The 27,945-nt window shown below is 44.9% G+C and overlaps 1 protein-coding gene across 6 annotated transcripts in view; it reads left to right on the top strand.

The window, feature by feature from the left end:
* LOC119157758 (myosin-3-like) overlaps positions 1 to 17,651 on the top strand; it is a 35,924-nt gene extending 18,273 nt beyond the window's left edge. For 5 of the 6 annotated variants that reach the window (XM_037408982.1, XM_037409010.1, XM_037408992.1 and 2 more), the window contains 26 exons: positions 557 to 866; positions 1,034 to 1,110; positions 2,095 to 2,182; positions 2,274 to 2,391; positions 3,197 to 3,320; positions 3,412 to 3,548; positions 3,625 to 3,880; positions 4,053 to 4,295; positions 4,673 to 4,849; positions 4,930 to 5,075; positions 5,163 to 5,253; positions 6,325 to 6,714; positions 6,823 to 6,949; positions 9,222 to 9,340; positions 9,851 to 10,047; positions 10,252 to 10,435; positions 10,681 to 10,846; positions 11,490 to 11,614; positions 11,815 to 12,123; positions 12,209 to 12,412; positions 12,544 to 12,669; positions 13,991 to 14,161; positions 14,251 to 14,355; positions 14,428 to 14,523; positions 14,647 to 14,784; positions 16,462 to 17,651. In XM_037408982.1, the coding sequence (XP_037264879.1) occupies positions 557 to 866; positions 1,034 to 1,110; positions 2,095 to 2,182; positions 2,274 to 2,391; positions 3,197 to 3,320; positions 3,412 to 3,548; positions 3,625 to 3,880; positions 4,053 to 4,295; positions 4,673 to 4,849; positions 4,930 to 5,075; positions 5,163 to 5,253; positions 6,325 to 6,714; positions 6,823 to 6,949; positions 9,222 to 9,340; positions 9,851 to 10,047; positions 10,252 to 10,435; positions 10,681 to 10,846; positions 11,490 to 11,614; positions 11,815 to 12,123; positions 12,209 to 12,412; positions 12,544 to 12,669; positions 13,991 to 14,161; positions 14,251 to 14,355; positions 14,428 to 14,523; positions 14,647 to 14,784; positions 16,462 to 16,485 (4,248 nt within the window). In that variant the 3' untranslated portion in view covers positions 16,486 to 17,651. The remainder of the gene's footprint in view (positions 1 to 556; positions 867 to 1,033; positions 1,111 to 2,094; positions 2,183 to 2,273; positions 2,392 to 3,196; positions 3,321 to 3,411; positions 3,549 to 3,624; positions 3,881 to 4,052; positions 4,296 to 4,672; positions 4,850 to 4,929; positions 5,076 to 5,162; positions 5,254 to 6,324; positions 6,715 to 6,822; positions 6,950 to 9,221; positions 9,341 to 9,850; positions 10,048 to 10,251; positions 10,436 to 10,680; positions 10,847 to 11,489; positions 11,615 to 11,814; positions 12,124 to 12,208; positions 12,413 to 12,543; positions 12,670 to 13,990; positions 14,162 to 14,250; positions 14,356 to 14,427; positions 14,524 to 14,646; positions 14,785 to 16,461) is intronic. The other variant, XM_037409006.1, reaches the window with a different exon arrangement.
* The last annotated feature ends 10,294 nt before the right edge of the window (positions 17,652 to 27,945 follow it).

The raw sequence follows: 27,945 nt of genomic DNA, 5'->3' as shown, positions 1-27,945 counted from the left end.
CTTCAATACAACCTGTGTGAAGCTTCCGGGTCTCCTTACCTCTTCCTTTCCTTGAAATGTGACCCTGGTGACTGACTAGAGATGTATTCTGCCTTCTGAGAAGAAATTGCTTTTATTTCTCCGTTCTGTCTTTTTTTCTGCCACAAAATTATATTGTCAGTTGTCATGTCATTTCATACCCCAGTTGTCTTCTGTCTTTGCGTCCTTCTCAAGTTTTCCTCTCAGTTAAACTGAAATATAAGAAAGCCTCATGTCTTCTTGCTTTTATCTCGTTCTGGATAAGGAGAAGACACTACTGTATTCCAAGAAAATACTGCGCAGTTTTTGCTTGGCTCACTTTGTTTTCTGGCTGATGGCTGGGTAGCTCAAATCTCTATGAAAATCTGGTGCTTTTGAATATCTTGCCAGCTTTTTTTCAGAAAAAATCTTGCTTACCTGCTCCTCCCAAGCTAATTCTCTGTAAAATACCTCCAATACTTTACTTTTAGCATTTCTTTCACTCCATATTATTATAACTTGAATTCATCTTATTTGAAAAGACCTTTTTTCTATTCAGCCCATGGGCATCTTCTCCATCCTGGAAGAGGAGTGCATGTTCCCCAAGGCAACTGACACCTCTTTCAAGAACAAACTCTACGACCAGCACCTGGGCAAGTCCAACAACTTCCAGAAGCCCAAGCCTGCCAAAGGCAAGGCTGAGGCCCACTTCTCCCTGGTGCACTATGCTGGCACGGTGGACTACAACATCACTGGCTGGCTGGAGAAGAACAAGGACTCCCTGAATGAAAGTGTTGTGGGGCTGTATCAGAAATCATCAATGAAAATTTTATGCAGTCTTTATGCCACCTTTGCTTCCATAGATGAAGGTAAGATCAGAGGACCATGTCTCCTGTCTGGTGTTTCCAGCTGTAGCTATCACCTGACTTGAATCGGTGTTGTCAGTATTTGTGCTCTATGTATTAGATGCACAATTATAATGCTGTCAAAGGGATCTACAACAATACCTCAGTTGGACTGTCATCTCATTTTCCAGTTGAAAATGGTGGTATTAAGAAGAAAGGAACCAAGAAAAAGGGCTCTTCCTTCCAAACTGTCTCTGTACTCTTTCGGGTAGGTGCGTTCTCTGGCACAGCACGGGCCAGCTGCAGGGACCGCCGAGAAGGCAGTCCTGTCAGACCTGTCTGCACTGGCTCACCATTCCCACTTTCCCTGTTGCCATATGATACTGTGGAAAGTTACCTTTGGGATCTGGTAAAGCTTAATTTGAATTCTCCTTTGCTGATGAGGTTCAATGGGATGATGTTCATGTGCTTTGAACAGGTTACAGAGTTCCAAGACAGCCCAAAGATTGTCTTGGCTTTGACCTTTGGTGCTAACAGCATCCTTCCCTTCTTTGGCTGTAAACTGGCTTCCTCCAGGGTGGGTCTCTGTGTGGCCCCCGGTGCCTTGCAGTCACTGTGGGCAACACGAATTACATGTTGCGGCCCCCCAATGCTAGTGTGACACATCTGTATCCTGGGGCCAGGAGCAGGCTCAGCCCTGCCTGACAGAACGAGGAACGCAGCCTTCACCTGGCTGTGACGTGGGTAATGTCAGCATTGCATGAGGTGATTGAAGAACTGCAATGCTAACAAAAGCTGTCCTGCAGAGCAGATGATCTCTGATGTCATAGACAAACATTGATTTTGTGGCTCAAGTCTCTTTTAATTATACATAACAAATATACTTAAGTAATAAAACCAAAAAAATCAACCCATTCATTCATTCGATCAAAAGTTTGTTTGATCAAGGAAGACCACTGTTGGTATCCTGGAATATTGTTGCTTTCTTTCCATCTGTGTCCTGATTAATATGTCTTCATGATTCTAGCTGGTAAGGACACATTTTCATTTTAAGACAGGAGGAAAGCTTATCAATTGTGTCTACTGTTAGTAGCTATTTACTTTGATGCCTACACAGGGTTGTAGAATATTCACTAGAAGAGTAAGGAAAAGATTCTGAATTTGTATTTTTCATTAGAGTCAAACAATATGGAGAATATTAGCATTATGTCTTGAATTAATACAGACTTTGCAAATGATCTCTTTTTTACAGGAAAATCTAAATAAGCTGATGTCCAACTTGCGAGCAACTCATCCTCATTTTGTGCGTTGTATCATTCCTAATGAAACAAAGACCCCAGGTAATTCATAAAACATAGATTAGAAACTGGCAGAAAGACCAATTGACCAGTGCTAGAAAAATCAATATATCCCCATGTTGCTCTGTCATAGGGCTGATGAATCACAAGCTTGTTCTGCACCAGCTGAGATGTAATGGTGTTCTGGAAGGCATTCGAATCTGCAGAAAAGGATTTCCCAGCAAGATATTATATGGGGATTTTAACCAGAGGTCTGTGATAACGTTCTTGTGTTTGAGCCCAATTCATTTGAGAGGAGAGTCTTGCTAAACAAGTCAATGATACAGTTCTTAGGAAAGTACTATTTTAATATTTAACAACCATGGAAAGTATGAAGACATATCTAATAGCAGGGTCTGTGGGGGCAGTGTCCACCCAAATGCCAGTGTAAATGCAGGTGTAAAGATTTCTGAAAATGCAGGAACTTGTCGTCTGAAAGATAGGCTTAAAGCAAGAGAGCAAGGGGCCTGAAAAAGGATGTTGTCAAGGTAGAAGTGAAGTATACCTTTCCTGCAGTGAGGGTGAACAGCTTACCTGGGACACTCTCAAGGTTTGAAGGCTTCGAATAAGATTGAAATGTCTTTAAAAAAAAATTTACTATATTAATCACAAGAAGGGGGCTGGATGAACATGGCATTGGGAGGATGGTGTGCCTGTGTTATAGAAGAGGTCAGAGAGATAATTTTAGCAGGCCCCCTATTCTTAAAACGCATTAATTTTTTGAGTTCACAGCTAACCTAGTGAACTGGCCCCTTGATTAGTGTAAATGACTGTGACACAGATGAGCAGAGTCTCTCAGATCCAGAGAACAGACCGTCCGTGCCTTCACTCTCTGAGGGATGTAAGACATGCTGGGAGCCTACGGAACTGACCAGCTTCTTACTGCTTTGCTGTTTAAGGCTGGAGGTGTGAGTCAGACTCAGCCTCCCCCTGTACCTTCAGAGTGACAGCTGTTCTTGTAGCATCCTGTGCACTAAAATGATGCCGGTGGTTAAGCTTTTTCCTTTATTTTGTCAGATACCGCCTTCTGAATGCTGGTGTCATTCCAGAAGGACAGTTTGTTGATAGCAAGAAGGCATGTGAAAAGTTGCTGTCTTCTATTGAAATAGATCATACTCAGTACAAATTTGGACACACTAAGGTAAACACTTAGTTTTTCCACACAATGAGAAATCATCCATTGCATTGAAATATAAGCCCAGCAATGACTGATCTCTGTTCTTTGGTTGCAGGTGTTCTTCAAAGTAGGTTTGCTAGCTGTCCTGGAAGAGATGAGAGATGATTGTTTAGGACAACTGATCACACAGACACAGTCTTTATGCAGGGGATACCTCAGGAGACTTGAATTTAAAATAATGCTAAAGCGAAGGTGTGTGTCTTCTGTGAGGTCTGATGTCTCAAAGCTGTGCTTTTTTCACAGTACTGATGGATCACTTCGATTTCAGGGATTCCATCTTCTGCATTCAGTACAACATCCGTGCGTTCATGAATGTCAAGCACTGGCCCTGGATGAAGTTGTTCTTCAAGATAAAACCCCTCTTAAAAAACGTGGAAACTGAGAAAGAGATGGCCATGATGAAGGAAGAGTTTGAGAGAACAAAAGAAGAACTGGCTAAATCAGAAACCCAGAGGAAAGAACTGGAAGAAAAACTGGTGACTCTGGTGCAAGAGAAAAAGCACCTGCAGCTGCAAATACAGACTGTACGTAATTTAAAATATTCTGGCTCCTGAGATTACATCAGTTTTGTATGAGTGTTCAGGAAAGGTCTGAATGGAAATTCTGTTATTTCATGTTCCTGTTGCATAATGGGCAGGTGATTTCTGCACGTGTCAATGCGTGATAACAAAACACATTTCTGTTTTCTTTAAAAAGGAAAATGAAAATTTGGCTGATGCTGAAGAGAGATGTGACCAGCTGATCAAATCAAAATTCCAGCTGGAAGCAAGATTAAAGGAGTTAGTGGAAAAACTGGAGGATAAAGAGGAGATAAATGCTGATCTGGCAGCCAGAAAGAGGAAACTGGAGGACGAATGCTCTGAGCTGAAGAAAGATATTGATGACCTTGAGTTAACATTGGCCAAGGCTGAAAAGGAAAAGCATGCCACAGAAAACAAGGTATTTTTTATTTCTGCTTTTTGCATGTTTAATAATAGTTGCGCTATCTATACATAAGATGTAAAGGTGCAGTCAACTTGAACAATAACGTGATGCTGTATAAGGAAACCTATAGGTTTGATGTTAAATTTGCTCACCTCTATTGTGCAGGACAACCAACCCGTAAGCATACAAAAATGCTTTAAGATGAAAGTTCAGGGTTGCTTTGTGACTTCAGAAGGGTTGATAGATAACAGAGATTATATAGCTTGACCATATAATGCAACTAATGAAGTCTCTTTGGTAGCCTGGCAAAGAGTTTATTTCCTTTGTGTGATCGCTAGCCTATATCAAAGACAAAATTGTTAATGATCTTCAAGTATTTTGCCTTACAATAGGTTAAAAATCTAAATGAAGAAATGACAGGTTTGGGTGAGACTATTGAGAAGTTAGACAAGGAGAAGGCGGCCCTGCAAGAAGCCCACCAGCAGGCACTGGATGACCTGCAAATTGAGGAGGACAAAGTTAATTCCCTCACCAAAGCCAGGATCAAGCTGGAGCAACAAGTGAACCATGTGAGCATGTTCAACACAAGAAGAAGGGGCAGATTGTTCAGTTGTTCCATCAGTCATCTTTATATATGTTTATGTTACAGGTTGAAGGATCTTTAGAACAGGAAAGAAAAGTTTGTATGGATCTTGAACGAGCAAAGAGAAAGCTTGAGGGAGACTTGAAACTTTCCCAGGAAACCATAATGGATCTGGAGAATTCTAAACAACATTTAGATGAAAAATTAAGGAAGTATGAGAAAAAAAATCTGTGTCAAATTTACTATTTGATTTTAACTGGACTTACTTTCTTTTTATTAAAATAACATTTCCTTCACAGGAAAGACTTTCAGTTTAACCAGATGCAAAACAAGATGGAGGAACAGCAGAATTCAGGTACTCGATTGCAGAAGAAGATCAGAGAATTGCAGGCAAGAGAATTTATATAAGTACTTCATTATTACTGTTTGCTTCTTTAAACTGTAGTAGCATGAATAATGCTTGTCCAGAGTTGGTAACTAGTAAAATCTCTGACCTAGTCACAGTAATTAACTTGATAGGTTGTAATAATTTTCTCCACGCAACTGCAGTGGGTTGACCCTGGCTGACCACCAGCTACCCACCGAGCTGCTCTGTTGCTCCCCCCCTCAGCTGGATGGGGGGAGAAAAATACGACAAAAGGCTCATGGGTTGAAGTAAGGATGGGGAGATCACTCGCCAGTTACTGTCACAGGCAAAACAGACTCAACTCAGGAAAATGAATTTAATTTATGACCAACCAGAGCAGAGGAGGGTAATGAGGAATAAAAGGCTGCCCACAGATCACGGCCTCCTTCGGGCACCCCTTGCCCAGCGAGGGGTCCCACACGGGCTGCGGGGGGGCACCTGCTCCCCTGTGGGTTCCATGGGTGGGAGCACAGCCTGCCCGGCCAGGGCCTTCCCGCGGGATGCCTGGGAACCTCTGCTCCACACCTGGAGCCCCTCCTGCCTCCTCCTGCCCTGCCCCGGGGGGCTGCAGGGCGGCTGCTCTCACTGTTCTCACTCCTCTCTTCTGACTGCTGCTGGTGTTGTGCAGGGTTTTTCCCCTTCTTCAACCCGCTCTCCCCAAGGTTCTGCCATCGGTGCTGGGCTGGGCTGTGGCCAGTGGCGGGTCCGGCTGGGAGCTGGCTGGCCTGGGCTCCATCGGCCACGGGGGGCTTCTCGCAGCTTCTCACAGGCAGCACTCCTGTAGCCCCCCGCCACCAAAGCCTTGCCACGCAAACCCGATACAACAACAGAAAGCTGTGATCTGAAGGCAGCGTGCATTGGTCTGTATAGGTCTTTTCCCATTGGTAAGCCTTTGCCTACATTGGCAAAACAGTAAAATTCAAAGGGACTTTGTTTTGCTTATAATCTCCAAAACAATGGGCTTTGTGTTCTACTATGAGAGTAATGCATTAGCCTAAGCATTGAATTATCTGGTCCCTTATTAATTACTGATGTGATGTCTCCTCATTACATAGGCCCGTGTTGCAGAGCTGGAAGAGGAGATTATGAGTGAGAAAGCAACGCGGGCAAAAGCAGAGAAGCATTGTGATGAGCTGGCTAATGAACTCGAGGAAATCAGTGAAAGACTTGAAGAGGCTGGAGGAGCCACCACGGCTCAAACTGAACTTAACAAGAAGCGTGAGGCAGAATTTCAGAAGATGCGTCGCGACCTGGAGGAGGCCACGCTGCAGCACGAAGCCACGGCTGCGGCCCTGCGCAAGAAGCACGCGGACAGCACCGCTGAGCTTGGGGAGCAGATCGACAACCTGCAGCGAGTGAAGCAGAAGCTGGAGAAGGAGAAGAGTGAGCTCAAGATGGAGATTGACGACTTGGCCAGTAGTACAGAGACCATTACTAAGTCCAAGGTGTTTCTTTATAAGCGAAATACATGAACTGGCAATATTTCTGTCTGGTGGGGCCATAACGCAATACACACACACGTACGCAGTTTCTACTTTCTTCTTCTCTTTAAGGCTAATCTGGAAAAAATGCACCGCACCCTGGAAGACCAGATGAGAGAGATAAAAGCTAAATTTGAGGAAAACCAGAGAAATACAAATGAGATGGTGATACAGAAAGCCCAGCTCCAGACAGAGTCCGGTAAGGAAGGCACAAAGCTCTGCTGAGGGGAAGTTTTTCCCTTCTCAGGTGGTACCGCATGTGAGACCTAGCTGTAACCAAGGTGTGTATTCTCCTTCCAGACTCATTGGTACAGGCAGAGACAACGTTAGAAATAAATCAAAGGAAATGAGTTGATGAGTGACACTTTAAAGTTCATAAGCCAATTGTAAGCATCGTTTGCTTAGGTAAATAATTCCCAAATGATGTGATATAGCTCGCTGAGTCTGTGCAGGGGGACTGGGAATTTGGGACAGTCCCAAATGATTTGATCAACTTGTTAGAACTGCACTTTCTCATCCAAGAGTGTACGTATTCACTGCGTGTACAGTATCTCTGTGTGTGTTACTCTCATGAAGCTTGTTCGTGCTCCCACACAGACTTCTTGGAACGGTGTGAATGATGAGTGTGAATGCTGCTCGGTCTGACCAACTGCAAGGTCAGACATCTCAAATTCAAATGTCACTGAATTGACTTTAACCTTCTGAATTTTAGGGATTTTATGCAATAGCAGATCAGGTAGTGCTGACACATGCTGTTCTAGCAGCTAAGCTATAGGGCTACACCTGCCATGAAAACCCTTTTAATGTGAATTTATATGAACTTATATGAATGAGCTCTATAGGCACATCTGTATGTGGATGGTGATACAGTTACAAGGGAACAGCAGACCAAAGAGGGCCCAGCATATGAAAGTCTCCCAAAATCTGCTAACCTTTAGAGGCTAATAGTCCTGATGAATCCACAAGAACTGCCAACCTCAGAACACCAAGACCTGCCAGATCAGCCCAAGGCCACTGGCAAACACCAGCATCGACAATGGGCTGTGTAACTGGGTCCGCATCCGAGAGGGCGGTGACTGCCCTACACAAAGACTGCAGGATTATACGTGCCACCTGATGAAACCAGGAGCCCCTGAGGGGTTTTCTGACCGAGCGCTGGCCCGTCAGTACAATCCTCTGCTTCTGAGCAGGGAGCTGGGGTTGGCCATCCAGGTGTTGCTCCTGCTAGGGCTAGATGGGTGAGTGTGTGTGTGAGTGAGCTGAGAAGAAATAAGCGAATGTGCTGTGTTCAAGGTTTCCTGGCATTAATAACAGCTTGAGGCTAATAACTGTAGCAACTTTATTAATGAAAGGTGTTCAAATAAATACTGGTTGTGATCTGTGACTCCCCCATTTCCATCCCTTATCAGGGAAAAGGGAATTTACAATAACTTTTGATGGAAAATGTCGTGTGGGAACACACAGACCATAATCAAATTCTTTCTTCTTTTCTTTGGAGTGATCTTTTTGAAGTGATCATGCTTGCAAGATGATTCTGTAAGTCTGACCAGTTCCTTTTAATGTCACTGTGCATAGTGCTTAAGGGAATTCTTAGGATGAAACTGAAAACTTGAGAAAAAAATCTGAAGTAGCTCAGGAAAAATCTGAAGGTGATGATATTGGAGGGCTACAAGAATACCCAAGAATTCTAGAGGTGACAGTATGGGCTATAGGCACCTCTCCAAGAAAGGAGAGATGTGTTACTTCAGCCCACAGGATAGAGGCTGATGTAGAATAAATGTTTTCCAGTCAAGTAACTATTGATAACAGGAGTAGGAAAGCAGAAGAAACTGCCTAAACCTGTGCAAAGTGGTAGAGAGCATTGAAGTTTTTAGTAGAAGACACAGTAAAATGGGCTGTGAAGAAAATGCAGAATAAGCTAGAGAGAGTGATACAACTTAAAGAGAAATGTCGACACCTAAAGACAGGATTTCCAGTTTCCCTAATGTTCTTTTAAAAAAGGATGTCAGTGTAGAAGAAGTTTAGGAGGGATGACAAACAAGAAAGGAAAGTGAAAGGAGGGTCTGAAACCACAGAGAAACCAAGTGCTATGCACTGAAGGAGTTAAAGCTGAGAGAATTGTGGGTTAAGCATGTGTATATGGAGGTCTGAATGAACAGTGATTAAATCAGAATAGGAGTAACACCGAAGGAGATAAATAGGTAAGTGTTGAAGGAGACATACCTGTCTCATAGTTTCATTACTAACCCCTGCATTATTCTAAAAGTAAAGATGACATGATAAAAACATACATGCAAGGAGAATGGTAAAATAAGAGTGGTAGAAGTGTTTACATAAAGGTAACAACTGATAAGATAAACAACACTGTGTGATTTCACTCGTCTGTAACTTATTATTATTTATATATGAATGTTTTCAAGATGGTTAATCTGGACCAGAAGGTTCTGGAAACTTGTCTTCTCTTGTCACAGGTGCACTAACTCGTCAACTTGAAGAGAAAGAAACCATAACATTGCAACTGTCCAGAAGCAAGCAGGCAATTACATACCAAAATAAAGAACTTAAAAGACAGCTAGAGGAAGAGATCAAGGTAGTGCTGACTCCTGAGCACATGCTAAGGCTTTGAAATATACCAGGTCCTCAGTTTGTTTATAAAACATTTTTGGAAGTTTGTAAATATTGTTGCCTATAGTCCAACACAATAAAATTACTACTGGGCAGGATGTGTACAGTAACCTTGGGGTTTAAGTGCTTTGCTAAGGAGGTCTCTGACCTGTTAAAAGTAGTTTCCCTTTTGCTGACGTTTTTTGCATGTTTTTTAACTTTAAAGCTCTAGTCTATGTGATTTCATTTGCTTCTATAGCCCCAGGGAAGAAAAGCTACAGAATGTGCCAAGGTGAAAGCATCACTCTTGGTCTTTTCTAGTGGTAGAGCTGAGAAAAGTTTGTTGCAGCTGAAGGTAGCGGCCTGGACACTTATAAACCTCTGGTCCTTTGTCTTTTGCCCAAGCTGCAGTGACTATATTTTTAGTGTGCAAGGTCATGGGGTTACCTACAGGTTGCAGTTAACATAAATACTTGATATTATGGGTAATTTTTAGGCCAAGAACGCGCTGGCCCACGCCTTGCAGTCTGCTCGCCACGACTGTGACCTGCTGCGGGAGCAATACGAGGAGGAGCAGGAAGCCAAGGGGGAGCTGCAGCGCGCCCTGTCCAAGGCCAACAGCGAAGTGGCCCAGTGGAGAACCAAATACGAGACGGACGCTATTCAGCGCACGGAGGAGCTGGAGGAGGCCAAGTACATAGTAGATGAGATGAACTGTCCAGATGTTATCTACACTGTGTAGAACGTAGACCTACTTTTAGTAGCCTGACCTAAATTATTTTATTGGGGTTTGCATGCACACTTCATTAAAAAACTTCTGATATTGCACTCATTAAACTATGTACGTAATACAATGATTTTTTTAATCACGTGCTTGTTATATTTGTATTTCTTAAGGAAAAAACTCTCTCAGCGTCTCCAGGAAGCAGGACAGCAGGCAGAGGCTGTGAATTCCAAGTGTGCCTCCTTGGAGAAAACGAAGTTGAAGTTGCAGAGGGAGGTGGAGGATCTGAAAGTGGACATAGAGAGAGCAAACATGTTGGCAACTACCCTTAGCAAGAAACAGCAGGACTTTGATAAGGTGATAAATAAGCACAGTATATTTTCAATCTAGCCTTCTTAGAAGGCCAAACTAACACTCCCTACATAAGTCAAAACTGAAATCAAGTCGAGTCTCACAGTTAAAAGCTCCTCTAGAGCATGGCAATAAGAATTTGTCCTGTTTTCAGAGACTGCGGTATTTATCTAGTACAGAAAACAGCCACAAGTAAAATAAATAAAAACCCCTTTTCAGTACTAGCAGGAAATGAAATTGATGTCTTTCAGGTTGTGACAGAATGGAAGGGAAAGTATGAGGAGAGCCAGTTGGAGCGGGAAGCTGTCTGTAAAGAATCACACTTGATGACCACAGAGCTTTTCAAAGTGAAAAATGCCTATGAGGAAATCTTAGATCAGCTTGAAACAATTAAGCAGGAAAACAAGGCTCTCAAGCGTAAGTTTTTGGCTGTGGTTTCCCGTTAGCTGTTTGCAGTCCTACCACGACAGCACGCTCTACAAGCTCGCTCATGTCTGCAAGATGTGCAGTAAGTTACAGGGCTCTGTCACTACTGTTCTGTCAGTTTAATGGAGAATACAAATGTCTCACCCAAAGTGGCCAAGCAAGCCTGTAAAGTGACTAAGCTAATAAAGCAAACGTCCTGGCTCTTCATTTTCTGCTGCAGAGGTGTGGTCAAGGGCATTTAGATGCCACTCCCAGATAAAGCTGGTGCCCTTAAGAGGCTGTGCAGCTCAAGAAAGTGAATTTTGTAGATGCACAGTGAACGTATAATGACGAGACCTGTAATGTTACCCCGATGGCCTATCCAGAGACATAAACACAGGCAGGTATCTTCCAGGCTGTCTGTAAGAAGGGCTGTGAAACCACACTGATGCCCCTGTGTTTATGTCATCCTGCATGATCTGGCTTTATGTTTTTATCTGTACATACATATATGTACACATACAATGGTGTAGGCATGTACGTGTGTGTATACATGTAAATATAGAGGTATACAAAAGAGTTGTTGAACACAGTCACAAAGCATAGAGTTCAGCTTCTCTGACTACAACAGGCTTATGTCATTCTTATCTCTCAGAGGAAATAGTTGATCTGACTGAACAAATTACTGAAAATGGCAAAATGATGGGAGAGCTGGAGAAAAACAAAAAACAAGCTGAAGCAGAAAAATCTGAGCTGTGGTTAGCTCTGAAAGGGGCAGAGGTGAGTGAGTGTAAATATTTACTGGAAAAAGTAGAGAACAGTCTGAACAGCTTTCTGTTCTCTCTCCTGGGAAGTGGCTGTGTGCAAGGCTGATTGCCATGAAGTTTAGGAGTTTGTGTGAAATTGCTGAGTAACATCACAATGGCTATGTTCTCTAAAATGTTACTTTTGTATTTGTTTTCCCCCTTTTTCTTTTAAAGGCAGCTCTTGAGCATGAAGAGGTCAAAATCCTTGATGTCAACCAAGAACTGGCTCAGATTAAATCAGAAATCAACAGAAAGATTGCTGAGAAAGATGAGGAGATCGGCCAGTTAAAAAAGAACCATCAGAGAACTGTGGAGACAATGCAGGGTGTTTTGGATGCTGAGATCAGGAGCAGAAGTGATTCCTTAAGGCTGAAGAAGAAGATGGAGGGAGACCTGAATGAAATGGAGATCCAGCTGAGCCATGCCAACCGCGTGGCTGCAGAGGCACAGAAACACCTGCAGGGCATCCAGGGAGCTCTCAAGGTCTTGTTTTACCTTTCTGCTTGATTTACTTTTCAGCACAGTGTCTGAGCAATTCATTAGGACAAAATTGGCTCCTCGTATTTAGGACTCGCAGCTGCACTTGGACGATGCTCTGAGGACGCAGGAGGACCTGAAGGAGCAGGTGGCCATGGTGGAGCGCCGAACAAACCTGCTGCAGGCTGAAATTGAGGAGCTGCGGGCAGCCCTGGAGCAGACGGAGCGGTCAAGGAAGGTGGCTGAGCAGGAGCTTCTGGATGCCACCGAACGAGTGCAGCTCCTCCATACCCAGGTAGTTTGCTTTGCGAAGATAGACATAATTTTGGGTACAGAAATTCAGAGTAAAAACGAATAGTAGTGCATGGTCTCCATGTGTGAGAGACGTAAGGCAGAACTCAAAGCCTCCCTTGTTCTCTTTCACAGAACACCAGCCTTTTTAATACAAAGAAGAAGCTTGAAACTGATATGGCGCGAATGCAAACTGAGATGGAAGATATTACTGATGCAGCGAAAAATGCTGAAGAAAGAGCAAAGAAGGCAATCGCAGATGTGAGGATATTACTGTGTTTTTCTCTTCAGATTTTCAGGGCTTCCCAATGGCATTGCTGCTGGGAGTTAATGTAAATACTCTTGTCTCTGGACAAAGAACCAGTCTGTGGGCCTGACTGAAGAGGCTACATGTCAGAGGAGGATTACAGCAACGGGGAGCTTGTCCGACTGACAGAGGAGTTACTGGGGCTGTTGTCATCGTAATGAACTAAACCCACATTTATTTGGTCTAAAACAACTTTCTCCAGTGCTGCTTGAAGATGTAAACCACAAAAAATTCCTGCAGTATTGAAACCTGTGAAGTGTCTAATGTATTTATCTTTCCAAAATCCTATTTGAGAACTTTTCAAATGAGAATTGTGAATTTTCATTTAAAATTGGTGCTATATCCTCCTGTGCAAGGCCAGTGAAACTCAGCCAGGCAATAGGGTTTGTGTATTATGGGACCCAACCTGCTAATGATTTGCGATGCATAGGATCAAACCAAAACCTTGACACTTAAAAACATTAGAGTTGAAATAGAAGGAGAACTTCCCCACTTGCTCATGAAAAAAAATAAAATTAGGTAATTTGTGTTCTGTTTGAATAAAACAGAAGTAGAGCATTACAATGAATTACACACACACATATATATTTATATATACGCATACAATTTCTAATGCCATTATTTTATTCTCACAGTTTTCAATTTAGACCTTTTCAGGTATTTTGCTGCCAACACAATTTGTTGAATTTTACATTACTTTAAAGTCACTCAGTATTTCACCAAAATGCTTAATTTGATTGTGTAGAAATCAAATGTGTGAGAGCAAAGTATATTCTAGTTTTGTCTTAAATAACATAGGAAACAGCTGAAAACAATCTGCCTTGCAACACTACCCACCCAAGCTATTGTGGCAACAACAGGGCATGCTCTGAGGTGCAGCACACAGGCTCCATCATGCTCCACGTGTGTTATGCAGAGAAGCCTCTCAACTGTGCCATGCCCTGCCCCCAGCTTTGCGGTGGTTCCTGCTCTACGCCACGGCACCTGGGTGTCAATGAAGGTCACAGTAATGACCACACAGTGAGACAGAGCATTTACCCGTTCTGTCATTCTATGCTCTGCGTGTGCAGCAAGGCAGATTTTTTCCCATCCTTTTTCCTACTCTTTCCTATCATGTGCCTACCACTATCACATCGCAGAAACACCCCCCCCCCCAAAGTAGGACAGGTGGTGGCAGGAATGGTCAGCAGGCACGAGGACTCAATCCTCAGATGGTACACAGCATGCATTGTTCTTCCACATTCTTCCAGTTTGTTGTGTCATCTCCCTTCCAAGGCAGCCGTGATGGCAGAAATGCTGAAGAAGGAGCAGGACACCAGTGCCCACCTGGAGAGGATGAAGAAGAACCTGGACCAGACAGTGAAGGACCTGCAGCACCGTCTGGATGAGGCTGAGCAGCTGGCTCTGAAGGGAGGCAAGAAACAGCTCTTGAAGGTGGAGACAAGGGTGGGTACCTGCACTGAACATGGGTGTCAAAGATACTTTTCTTCTCTGAGTCATGTGTGAGGGCTCAAGCCAATTGATTGATTCATCAGATCCGTGAGTTAGAAGCTGAGCTGGAAGAAGAACACAAACAATCTGCAGAGGCTGTGAAAATCACCCACAAATATGAACGGCGTCTCAAGGAACTTAATTTCCAGGTGAGCATAAATAGAAAGCAAGTCTTGTGATGCTTGGTCTCCCAAGGACATATACACATTCCGTTTCCACAGAATGAAGAACACAGGAAGAACATGATGAGGCTACAAGATCTGGTAGATAAACTGCAGATGAAAATCAAATCCTACAGGAGACAAGCTGAGGAAGCTGTGAGTCACTAAACTGAAGTGAATCCTTATCTACTGTTTTCTAGGACTGTCATTTTAAACGTTGTCTCTGTGCCCCAGCATGTTGCCAGATCATTTTTATTTCTTTTTGATTTGCCGTTTCAGGATGAACAATCCAACACTAATCTCTCCAAATTCAGAAAAGCACAGCATAAGCTAGAAGAGGCTGAGGAAAGGGCAGGTATTGCTGAGAGTCAAATAAACAAGCTGAGAGCTAAAACCCGAGAAGTCCCCACTACAAAGGTAAGCCTTTGTTGCAGGAGGCAGGCATGCAGTTTGTACTGTTTACTCGAGCAAGTCAAGCAGTAGATTTGTGCCTTGCCAGTGGGTCTAGCCATCTTTCAGAAAGGACAGTTCTGGAAGGAGGGGACTTTGAAGGAAGGCTGAGAGGGTTAGGGCTGTTCAGCGCGGAGAAGGCTCCAAGACCTTATTCCAGCCTTTCAATACATAAAGGGAGCTTATAAGAAAGACATTTTACCCGTCCTGTAGTAACAGGACAAGGGGTGATGATTTTAAACTGAAAGAGGGTAGATTTAGATGGAACATAGGGAAGAAATTGTTTACGATGAGGGTGGTGAGGCACTGACACAGGTTTCCCAGTGAAATTGTGGATGCCCCATCCTTAGCAGTGTTTCAGATCAGGTTGGACAGGGCTTTGGGCAGCCTGGTCTAGTGAAATATGTCCCTGCCTATGGCAGGGGGGTTGGACTCGATGATCTTCAAAGATCCCTTCCAGCTCAAACCATGCTGTGATACTATGATTCTATGAATGTGGCTTTTCAGGCTCTGGTGCCAAGCATGAGCCTTTTGGCTAGTTTCATCACATTGGTTTCAGGTTTAAGAAACTGCCTCATAAAGTGAAAGTAGCGAGAGCCAACCTAACTCCAAAAAATTCTTAACCCAACCTTCCTGTGACTCAGGCAGAATTAACATTCTGATGGAGAAATACGCAGCAGCACTGTGTCCCTAGCTGAACTTCCCAGGCAGTTGTCTGTCTCCAACCCAAGACTGTTTGGTACAAGATCTAGAGCCTTTTCCTTAGTGTGACCTGAGCAGGTGTAACACCTTTTGACTTCACTGGTCTAGCTCAGTTTATGGTTGGAGATAAAATACCCTCAGTCCACATTTTGGAAAAATTACTAGCGCCTAGAGCATGTATCCAGGAAATGGCGAACCTTGGCTCCAGGCTGCCTTCTGCTTACCCACAGCATCCTCTTACTCATACAGCATTTTAATTCTGGAAGAGACACTGTGGAGAACGTGCTTTCTCCTGAAGGCTCTGACCTGAAACTCAATGGACAATGTTGATTTTGTCAGAGGCTAGTGTGTGGCTTGCAGTGTGTCACTTCGTGCCATGCAGCAGTAAAAGGCTTTGGACTCCTCAGTGCTTGTCAGGACATCTTGCCAAGACCCCAGGGGAAGCACCTGGAAGGCTGAGTCCAGGTTCCTGAGCAAAGACATGAGACTACTTTATAGAGGGAACACTGAGTATCTAATTGAATTGAAAGCCCAGACAGGAGGGAGATTTCAGATATATCCTATTGGGCACCCCCAGGTAAAGGCGGGTTGAACATACTGACTATGGGCAACTTTCTGCCCAGTGGGTCAATGCATCCTTTTACTCCCTTCCATGCTTTACATTCATTTCTGGAAATGCTGGGATACTTCTAGTCCCAGAGGACAGGGGTGCAGGTTGTTTGAGCAGTGCACTTCAGAAGAGCCAACAGGTTCTCCATTTCGGTCCATCAGTCCGACAGCATGACATTTGGTGATGTGTGGTCTTAAGAGTTACAGACACCGCTACCTTGACCTGGGCTTCACTTGCACGTCCTGGCTGGATGGTGCATTGAGACAGGTGATTTTAGGGATCAAAAGACTCATCTGGACATGTGTGGACTAAACAAAGTCTCTCCATTCCAGGTGGTGTTAGGAAGTGAAAAATGAGCTTCGTCTGGGATAACTGGAACTTAAATAAAGTGCCTTTCCAGCTGTGGATTTGCAGTAGCTAGAGCTACACTGGTAGGAAGTACTCTTCCATTTACTGATGAACAAAAACATTTTCTGTCACTTTGCTCTACCAGTGTCAATAAAGTAGATATCTGCAACTTTAGATGCTCCAAATGTTGGTGCTCAGGAATGAGAGTAATTTTCTTTGTAAGTTAAGCATAGTCAAAACTGTGGGTTCAAGTCTTACTGCTGCTATGATCGTGTTTGAGCAATTTTGTCCTGGCCTTAAAATCTAGGTGTTCTACAGGCTTCCTCCGTACCTCCTGCTTGAAAGCAGATATCCAGACCTTGTTAAATGAAGCAGAGGATAAACTACTGTATGAGCAGATGTGGTATGTTAAAAATGCAGTGCGAACAAAATTACAGCATTCATGCCTAGCTTCACTGCTCCTGTTGGATGGCGGACCTGTTTCTTCCATTACCACAAAATAATCAGGAGCCTTAGTCACTTAGCTGGCACCACACCAGGTCAACAGTTCCCTCATGTGCAGCACCGCTGAGATCCTACATGCCAGGCACATCTGGCCCACCTGACCTGCGGTCTTACTTCGGTGTGCAGAAAGCGGGGGTAGAGCTGTACTGTAGGTAGGACCCACTGCTGAACACAGCCTTGTCCAAACAAACAGCCCCCTGTTGCAGCCTATTAGTACATCACTTCCTTGCATCAGATAACCTGGAGATTCACATCTCCAGTCCAGGTTGCATGAACTATGAATGGTATCTCAGTTTGAGAGCAAAACCTCGAGAGCTCAGTACCGGAGGTACCACCTAGGAACCACTACGTAAACTAAGGTGGTGTGGCATGGCTTCCCACGTTGGCAAAGGCACTGCCATGCCTGCAGAGCACAGCAAAGCCAACTGACAGAGCAGTCTATCACCCTATCACTGCTTGGACTCCAGGAGTTTGAAGGCCTCTGATGTTTCTCTTTTTTTCCACATATTACACAATGGTTGAGGTTGGAAAGAATCTCTGGAGGTCATCACGTCCAAAACCCCCTCCACACCCCCATCACTCCACTCTGGCCCCAGTGAAAACACAATGTACACATGCTTTAGAAGTGTCTGATCTTTCATTTATTCTAGTAAAAGCTGATTGCAATGTATTTTCTAGCAGAGATGTTTTACTCGGCACCGTCCGTTCTCCCTGCTGCCTGGGCCCTTCTGTTATTCACAAACACAAGCTCAGTTTGTTTGAGCTCTTTAGTCTGCACTCTAGGATGGGTCTCACAGGACCCTACCCATTGCTTCTTCCTTTATGTGGCTGCTAATGAACTTGTGATCACTGACTGGATTGACTGGTACTGCAGGCTGGGCTCCCCAAGTGTGGGAGTAAGTCTCAGAATCATTGGGACAGTGTCTGCATTGCTTCCACGTGTTGTCTGGGTTCTGACCTCACAGCTTCTGGTTGGACATGCTGTTTCATTAGCTTCGCACAGTAGTTTAGTGTCACAAAGAGGAGTCTCTCAGGGGTTCCTTGCTAAATCTAGGTCTGGTTGTTGCTGCTGGGGTTGTTGTCAGAGTGTACCGCAGAGCATCCCTTTCTAGGTAGTTTAGGCCACCAGTGGCATTTTCTTTTTTTTTTTTCTCTTTTTTTTCTTTCTTTTTTTTTTCCAGTTGTAAGATTTAGAGCATATGATATTGGTAGAAGGTGTCTCAGTTACTGAAAATTTCCTTGGCATCCTTTAATAGCTGGGGCATTACAGGATTGCAGGTGAGATCAAGAAAGTTGGGCATCTCATTTTTATCTCCTGCATTCAGGCATATCTTCTTGTGTCCTGTCTCAAATCCACACTCCAGGACACTGAGGAGTTGCCATGTTCCTGAGTTAGCAAGTCTGTGCAAGCATCACACTTGTGCAGTATTTCTCTGAGCCCACTGGGACAATCATGTTTAATGCTTTGATTATTATTCTCAACCTTCACAACTGCTCATTATGAATGAGTCAAATGCCAAGATGCTGTAAAGCCTGTGGCACTTCCTTACTTGGGTCCTCAAACCAGAGAGCTTGCAGACCAACTCTGTTGTCATCAGTCAAGTTGCTCACTCTGTCCCAAGACCTGGGAAGCAGATCATCTGGAAACACCAGCACAGGGATTCCGATTTGCTCAAACATTTAACTTTTGCCCTCAGATTCCCAGCCTGAGATAGAACTATTGCCAGGTTGAGCAGGGTTTGGGGTTACCGATTTCTCCTCTCACCTTGTTCTCCAGAGGTCTGTGAACGACTGCTCTAGTTACAAAGGGATTTTCACATTTCTTTAGGAATATTTGATAATGATTGTTATGCAATGGCCCAAGCTTTCCTATCCTATCACTCTGTCCAAAAAATAACCTCATTAAATACTGAGTTGATGAGCTGCAAGATCTTCAGATTGTCTGAGAAACCTGTAACTTTGATAAACCTTCTCAGACTAGGCATTAGTTTCCTCAAAAACTGTCCCCACACCATGATCCTTTCAAAAGGGGCCTCTATCCATTGTTCTGGGTCTGAGATTGTGGGGAACTAGAATCAAATGTTAATTTTTCAGAACCTGAGCCTCATACATGGCACCAAGATGTGCAGGCAAAGCCTTTCTCTTTATCGCCAGCCTGATTGTCAGGTGAGCAGCTGAGGAGGGGCTGTTCACATTGCCCATACCAAGCTGTACTAGCTTGTGATAGACACAGGAAGATGCCCAACGAGCACAGAGATGCCTGGAAAAGCCAGATTGCTGGGGATTGTAGGAGGAGTCAGTTTAACTCATTAGGCTGCTGGAAAAATAACTTGCCCATGAACGACCAGTTGTGCTCTGGTCTGCCAGCTGAATCAACTAAGTCTTCATCTGCAGGAGGGCTGGACATGCCTGAGAATGGCTGAGAAGGCTGGGACTGTGCCAAGGAGCCTTCTTCCAAAAGCTAGCCTCAGATCCATCCCCTAAGGGTGTGTGGGGTTGCATTTAGTGGCAGCACTTTGTAAACTACTTAATATACATTCATTCCCCTGGCCACTTGTTCCTGCCTGCTAATGCTACTGTGCATTAGTCTGGCTGAATGTGGAGTCCCAAAGGAGACTGACTTGGCCAGTTGATCCAGCTGGAAAACTTCTCTCTGAGAGAATGGTTTGTTTTACCCCAGAAAGCTTAATGTGCACGTCCAGTTTTCACAAAGTGACAAAAATGAAACAGAAGTAAAAAATAAATTGGACTGAAAGAAACCCATACCAGAAAAAGAAAGAGAATGTTAAAGGGACGGGAATAAAATGGGGAGGGGATTTCTGACAGCTAGAAAGAGGGAAAGAGGCCTCTCAAACATCCAAGATGCCAAAGAGCCATGCAGAGGTAGAGTGCTTCAGGTGGTAGGAGGTGAATACGCTCTTGGATGCAACAGATTTGTGTTTCACTTGTGCGCAGTTACACATCCCCTGGCATCGCTCTGGCTCTCGAGGCTGTGCTTGCGAATAAAGCAGGCAGCCGTGTGCCCGAAGCTCGGGGACAGGTGCACACCCTCAGGCAGGACTTGCCATAAGCACGTCTGGGCAGCGCTGAGGGGACTGAGGCCTGGCCTTGCGCCCCCGGCAAATGCACAGCTCCCTCCTGGGCTCTGACGTCCCACCAAATCACCCACCAGCCTTCACGAGGGTCATGCCCCAAGGAGGAGACAAGGCCACAGAGAGCTGTGGAGGTGGCCCATGCCAAGAGGATCAGCCCGTCATTTGTCTCCCTTCATCCTCGGTGTCAAAAGCTCAAAATAGCCCCGCTCTTGCAAGGCTCCTGTGCGGGGTCACGCCTGTTGGTGTGGATGATACGCTTCCACTAATAGCACTCGAAGACATTCCTCAGCGGGTAGGTTGCCTTCTATATCTCAGCACGACGTGCTGCCATGTAGGAGCTGGACAACTGGGTTGTGTCCTAAGACGGCAGATACTATTCTTACCGCAGAGGGACTTGCTCCAGCACAGCTCCTTTCCCAGCTGCAATGCTAAAGATCAGAAGCAGGCCTGATTGTGCTCTCCCCGGTAAGAATATAAATCAAAGCGGCCCCTCTGCAGTCGGTGCAATGAGGCTGTGCTAGACCAGCACCCAGGTGCTCGCCGTGCCCTCCTGGGACGTGCTGTGCCCCGGGGAACACAGCAGCCACCCAGGTGCTTCCAGCGGCCATTTGGGGCTCAGCTTGGGGTGGATGGGGGCATTGCTTCCCCTGTAAAGCAGCGAATTAAAGAAATGCTTGTGGACCTGAAAACCTGTTTATTGCTGATCAGGAAGAGGCTGCAGTCCACGAATCCCTTCCCTGGCGAGGAAGGCAGAGGCAGGGCTTGCTCTAAGCTTGCACCAGGACCAGCAGTGTTGCAGAAAGCCACATCCCCCCTCTCAGCCAAGTGGAGCAGTAGCAGCTCATGAACTTGTTCAGATCGAATAGAAGGCTGAGGCCCCAGTGCATTAAGTGTGATTGCAATCAGCTGAACTCACCTTCAGGTGACTCTTGTTGCAGAAAAAATTAATAAGCTGGTAAGTGGGAGAAGGTGGAAGTAGGAGTAATCACAGTGCTAAGTGCTAAGGTAGGGTTGATGGCTGAGGTTCAGGGGGCACTTTCTTGATCTTTACAGCTGCTTGACTGTAGGCAAGTGGGGGTCAGTCTCTTCTCCCAGAGAACAAGCGACAGGACAAGAAGAAATGGCCACAGGTTGCGCTGGGGAGGTTTAGATTGGACATTAGGAAAAAAACTTCTTCACTGAAAGGGTGGTCAGGTATTGGAAAAGGCTGCCCAGGGAAGTGGTGGAATTGTCATCCCTGGAGGTGTTAAAAAAATGCATAGATGTGGTGCTTAGGGACATGGTTTAGTGATGGACTTGGCAGTGCTGGGTTAATGGTTGGACTTGATGACCTTAAAGGTCTTTTCCAACCTGAATGATTCTGTGATCCTATGAAATGGTCCTGAGGCATGTAGGGAGGAGTCTGGGAGGAAGAGCGTGAGACATATGTGAGGAAAAGTGCTGAGTGGTATGGTAGTGCAGGATGCAGGGGTGGAAGAAATGACAACTCAGCATCAGGTTTGGGGAGGAAAGGCCAGGAAAAATCTGAGGGGAAACTGCTGGGAAACACTATAATGTTAATCTGTAAATGACAACCTAACTCGAAACCCACCTTGTGAGACCTTTGTAAAGCTGAATTTTACTTTTTAAGAAATTATTTACTCGATTTATCTGTAAAGTGGCATGTTGTTTCATTGCTACTGCACATGGCACATACATGTCTCATCGCTCAAGCCAATGCACCAAGCTGTGGGGAGCTCGCTGCACTTCAGAGAAGGAAGCATCCTCGGGCTACATCTCCCAAACCCAGGAGCACTAGCTGTATTGGGAGGAGGCAGTGAGCAGCTGTGCCTTCCCAGGCATTTGAAGACTTGAGGGACTACTTGTAGTCCTCAGCTGGAGCCTGGAACGCCCAAGCACAGCCAGAGCTCAGCTGCCCCAGCCGGCTCCCCAGGCAGGGGAGGCAGCCTGGGTTGATGTCCATCGCCAACAGGAGCTCTCTCTGGCAGGGGGTAAGTGGATAGGGATGGCGCAGAGTGGCTCAAGTTTTGAGTTGCTGCTGTGGCCCACTCCACAGGGACCTATCTTGTGCACAAGTTTTTTTGAAAAATCTTCCAAGAGAAAAAACCAACAACCAGCCTTGAAGTGGAGGAGAAGATGGGAGCAGAACCCAAGTATCTTTGAGCAGTGCTAAGTGCTCCTGCCTATCCTGGGAGGAGGTGGTAGATACGTAACAAGGAAAGGAATGGATTAGTGGTTCTGAGCTGGGGAGGGATGCGTGCAGGAGGAGCAGAGGCTGGGGAAAAATATCCCCACTGACAGCCACTGCTATAAAGCTTGCTGGATTATCAGGATCAAAGTGGAACACTGATGTGAGGAAGATGAATTGCTCACTGCTTTATGGAGAATGAGGGTCATTTTGCATTGACACTCTATCTGTGGAGTGCTGCTGCCTGTCACCTGATAAGGGCTTGTGCAAAGGTCTTGAGAAAAACATCAGTCCGTAGTGGCCATAAACGAACATCTCGGAGAGAAAGTTTAAAATAGATGCAGCTGATGGGCTCATATAGAACTGCTGTCCCGTATGGATGGCCAGGGAGCTCCTGAGCACAAATGCAGCTTTCAAGTAATAGTAGAGCAAATAGCTAAAACATTCCCCTTCAGAAACTTTTTGTCAGTGAAGTCAAATTCAAGAGTTCACGCTGTTAGTTCCTGTCAGGAGCCCCAGGAGAGGAGGAACCACCTGAGCCTTGCTGTTAGGGTCTCATGGCTGTGGTCTGCCTCCCCCTACCCCCTTGCCAGCAGCAGAGCCCCAGTGGCAGCACGGTACTGGTGGAGAAATGCAGTTCAGCACAGAGGAAGACTTCGGGAGTGCAGCCCGGAGTGGTACAGTCCAAGCTTAACCAACGTGTGAGGCAGACAGCGGTGTGGGGTCACGGGATGGCTCTGCTCTGAGACCTTGCACCCCACAGGTCACTGGCCACCTGGAGGCACTTCTCAGGGAGCAGCGGGTGCTTTGAGGGACCTGAGGGACTGATTTGGAAGGAAGGCAACATAGGCCTGCGTTGCTCAGCAAAGCAGTGGAGTGAAGTTGGCACTGCATCTTGAGCTGCAGAAAACTTAGTATATGTTTTCTCAGGCCACTGTCCCGATTGAGATGTGAAACACCCTGGTTGCTGGCTGTCTGGTGGCACATTGCTCTTGTCTTCTGCTGGAGCTGTTTACACAACTGATTTGCCTTTCAAATCAGGGGGAGCAGGGACTTATAGCCTTCCCTCCGCTTCTCAGATGGATGCAGAGAGAAATTCAGGAAATGTTTAGGCTGACCACCAAGGAAATCTGTCCGCCAACATAAAATAATGAGACTGTTGACAAATTTCCTGTGGATGCAAAAGGAACTTTTCTGTAATGTAAAAAGTTAGTTCGGAAAATGTCACTAGAAAATTCTTCTATGTATCCTGTTGGTAACTTCATTGCAGTGACTCTGGCACTCAGAAAATCCTATGGTAACCCGGTGGGCTGTTTTACCCTTGAGGAGTCTAATGCTTAAAGTAAACAAGTTAATACAAATTCCACACCAGTATATTTCCATTTACAGCACTGAAATCTGCCCAGAAGTGGAATTTGTGCATCTGTCACAGATGAGTGTCAGCCTAAGAACATATCAACTCATTGGTCTCTTTTTTAGGGTACAGTTGTTGCTAGTGCTAATATTATGCACCTAATCCTGATTTTTCTTCCCTCCCCCTTTTGCCACTTGCTCTCTTTTTTCTTTGTCTTACCCAGAGGCATCTTAGCCTGCCCACCCCACTCCCCTGCTCTGTAACAGGAGCCCCTCAGCTGCTTTTGGTGGGTGATAGAAAAGGCATCCTGAATGTCACCTCTTTCGCTGGTGTTTTCTGCGAGTGTGAGGAGTCCGAGTAATGGCACAAGTCTGACACTCAGTGAAGAGCTGCTCACCTCCACGTACAAGTTGGCTAATTTACCTGTCTCTCTGCTGCTCTGTTAGAAGGGCTGTGCTGCTCTTGAGTCTCACCCACTGTTATTTTGCTGAAAGATGTCACCCTTGTAAGGCAGGCTGTCTGATCATCAGTTGTAAAACCTCTTTGTGCAGATGAAATAGAATATCAACTTCTCTGTCCATACAATTACTCTGAACCATACATAGACCAAACCCTATAGGAATTCTGTCTCTCAAAATGACCAGGATTAGGAGATAGGAAGGCCACCAGAATAGTAAATAATAGTTGCCTCCAAACATCAGTCGGTGCTCACTGGTGGCCACAAAAGGCAAACAGAATATTAGGAATTATTAGGATCAGCTAAGAACAAAAACAGAAATCATTCTACCAGGCCCACAAACCACATGCTGTCTGCAGTTTTGGCCTGTGCAATTAGGAAGTGCACAGAGAAAGACAACAAAATTGATGGGAGCACTGGAGAGACAAGCTGTCCAGACTGTGACCTTTCACTTTGGAAAAGGAACAACCAGGTGGGAAGACGATATGCTTACATAATATTTTAAATAATATGGAAAAAGTTAAATTGGATTTTCACCAAGTATCCAGCGTATACTCATGCACATAATACCAGCTGGTCCTTTGCTCTAGGCTGATATGGCTGGCTGCTTGTTCTCAAATCTATGAGACTATCTGTGCATGACAGGGTTTGGTTGTTTTTTTTTTTTTCTGCTCTGGCTTTCTCACAGCTGAGCAAGCCTCACAGATCTTGATTGTTTTCAGCTGGAATATGGATGCACAGCTGCTGTTTCATACCCTCTCAAATGGGCTGAAGGTAAGTTCTGTGTGGCAGCTGGAAAAGCATATTATATGGGAGTAAAAGTCTCTGAAGACCTGGGAAAAGGGAAAGAAGGGAGGTTAAAAAAAAAACCCTACTGTTTAAGAAAAGTCTTCTTTAGGCAGCAATTTTCAGAAGCAGGGGAGGTATTCACATAATGGTCACAGCAAAATGGCTTTGCCTATGCCAGAGCTCTGCAAGATGCAGAGCATCTTCCCAGATGCCCACCATGGGAAGGCACACTGGAGCAGTGGGTAGTGCTAAACAGCTGTTCCCAGAAGCCACAGCCACAGCTTTTCCGCACCTATCGCAGCAGCAGCAAGCCTGGAAAGTCAACAATCTTCCTACACTTACCTGTTCAAGCTCAGCTACTTCTACCTCCCTCCGCAGGAGCAGGCTGATCCCAATGCTTGGCACTGAAATTGCTATAAAACCCCCTTTCCTCAAGCGCTGTTTATCAGATAACACTAGTAATGGAAGGGAGAAGATAGCTTGAAACAGCATCAGGCTGTCTTTAATTAGGAAGCATCCTAGAGCTATAGCACTTGCCTGAGGGAGTTTTGTTGAACAAAAGAAAAGAAAGTGAAACTGGTGTTTGTTCTGAAGATGTTTGTCCTGCAATCAGTTTCTTTCGTACCAGTGACTAGGCAGGGGGTTCGTCTGGAGATTTTGAGGGAATATATACTAATTTCTCTGAAAACAAGTAACAGATGCAGCAGACGGACAAAAATCCTTGAGTTTCACAATACCAGCTCATATTTGGTTGTTATGAGAGGAACCTGACTTTAGAAGGATCTCCAAGCAAAGCTGCTTGTCACCAAGTCTGTCATCTATGTGACACAGTGTTTAGAGACAGTTGCTAACACATCAAGCATAGATGTGTATATAAGCACTGAACAGATATATATAAATTCTATGTTATGGAATATGTACAGTGTTTTAAGAGGGTCTGCAGACCAGTCACTCAGCAAGCTGATTAGGTTGGAGCAGGACGGAATAATCCCCAGTAATTACCTGCGCAGGGATGATTTCATTTCACTTTAGCTCTGATGTGTGCTCAGACACAGCCTCCATGTGGGGGGACAAGTAGGCCACTGAGACGGCCAGAGACTTCTCAGGCTACACAGAAAGATAGTAAGAACATGCTTATGCTTCTGTGTCCTGTTATTAGCAATGACACAGAAAATACATTGCTGTTTCCCATGTGTGCCTTCCTTGGTTTTGCTCTAGTCACGTGACTTTTTTCACCACCTTTCGGTCGTTTGTGCTCTAGAAGGCTTCACCACATGGGCGGGACATGCAGAGAGTGGGTATTTGGGGAGACTGGGATGATGAAAATGTCTCAGGTGTGAGAAAGCCTACATTTTCCTTTGGTCTCGCCCAGCACAGCCATTCAGAGAATCACACAGAATCACAGAATGGCTCGGGTTGGAAGGAACCTATAAAGACCATCTCATCTAGTCCACTCCCACTACAAATAGACATTGTATAATCTTATTTCCTTCAATGTTATGATATGGTCAGAAATAACACACAGTGGCGATGTTAGCTGCTGTTCACTGTATCATACAGACTTTTTCTGATAAATGTTACCTAGGGACTCAGAGTGAAAAAGGTTTGTACCAGGTCCCTAAATTCCTGTAACAGGACTGGGGAAATACTTACCAACATACAATTACCTCCATGAATGTGTCCAGCCTCTGGTAACAAAAGGATCCTCTTGTATTCTTCCTGCCCTGTTGTTCCTCACTTGGTGGAACTTCTTTCTGATGTGATGTGCTTTGCTGTCCCAGTGAGCACCACAGTTCTCTGACTGCCTGCATGTCATGCTGTTCTTCAAGGACTGAAAGCTACTGAAGCCTGCTGCTGCTGAGGACGTTTCTAGATGACATACTTGAAGCAGTGTTCTGGAATTGTTTTTCTGGAGGGATGTGCTTTAACCATTTCCATGGAATTAACTGTCTCCAACAATGCAGTGAGATCCAAGGTTCATGCCCAGTGGTCTGCTCAAGAAAAACTTTTTCAGGATTCCAGGAAAAATTTTGTTTCTTAACACAAGACATGAAGCTGCAGATACCTTCTCTGCTTAGCTTTGAGCAATTGTCTATTTTGGATGGATAAAGGGAACCTCTACATTAAAGCCACAAAGATGCTGTTGCAAAGGAACATCTGGAGGTCTTTAGTTCAGTCTCCCACTTCAAATGGATCTGTTGCCAATGTTGGTCAGATCAGTCATGGCTTAGATTAGCCACACTTTTTGGGGAAAGGCTCCACAACCTCAGCTTGATGACCCTGAATGGACGTGACGGGGAGGTTCCTGCTAGCCAACATACAGCAGTCTGTAGGCACCTTTCCCCTCCTCAGTCTGCTGCCTAGCTAAAAAATACCTTCTCACTCCTTGTCTCTCAGCTAACCATGGGGATCAGGATAAGAAAATACACATCTTAAGGGCTGGCGGAAAGTGAGACCGTTGCCTGAACTCTGTCTCAAGAAGGATCTATTTTCAGCATGATTGAATCCTTTCTCCTCCGTGGGGAATGTGAGCCTTGCCGGCACTGCATTGCTCTGCAGAACAGCCTGTATCCAGACGTGGCTTTCAGTCTGCCTCTTCTCTTTTATGTGTGAGTGCTGTGGTTTGCTTCTGGCCCCAGTGGAGTCCAGCATGAAGAGATGAAAATAGGACTGACAGAAAATTAATGGCTGACAGGGAATGTTGCATTTTTCTTTTTGCATTGAGGCGCTTGCACTTCTTACAACAGTTTTCTTCCTGTACAGATTTCTCCTTGGCTGTGCCTGGATGCAGGAAACAGGGAAGAGTTTTCCCTGATGTAATTTACTGAGATCTACAGAGTTAAACTACAGTGGAATCTGGATCATCTACCTCAGATTAGAGACTGCTTCTTTGTAAGAAGCGTGTAAGAAGCCGCTATGCCAGTGTCATATAAGTGATATCTGGGTGGGATAGATGAGCTTTATAGATTAAAACAAATCCAAAGCAGGTGCTCAGTAGCTTAGAATCCATTTCAGAGATGCTTATGGCAGCTGACCAAACACTTCTTTTTGTGAGCTTTATGTCATACGCTAGAACACTGA

This window comes from Falco rusticolus, chromosome 1 (genome assembly GCF_015220075.1).
Source record: "Falco rusticolus isolate bFalRus1 chromosome 1, bFalRus1.pri, whole genome shotgun sequence".
Lineage (NCBI taxonomy): Eukaryota > Metazoa > Chordata > Aves > Falconiformes > Falconidae > Falco > Falco rusticolus.
This window is presented reverse-complemented; position numbering and strand designations above follow the sequence as displayed.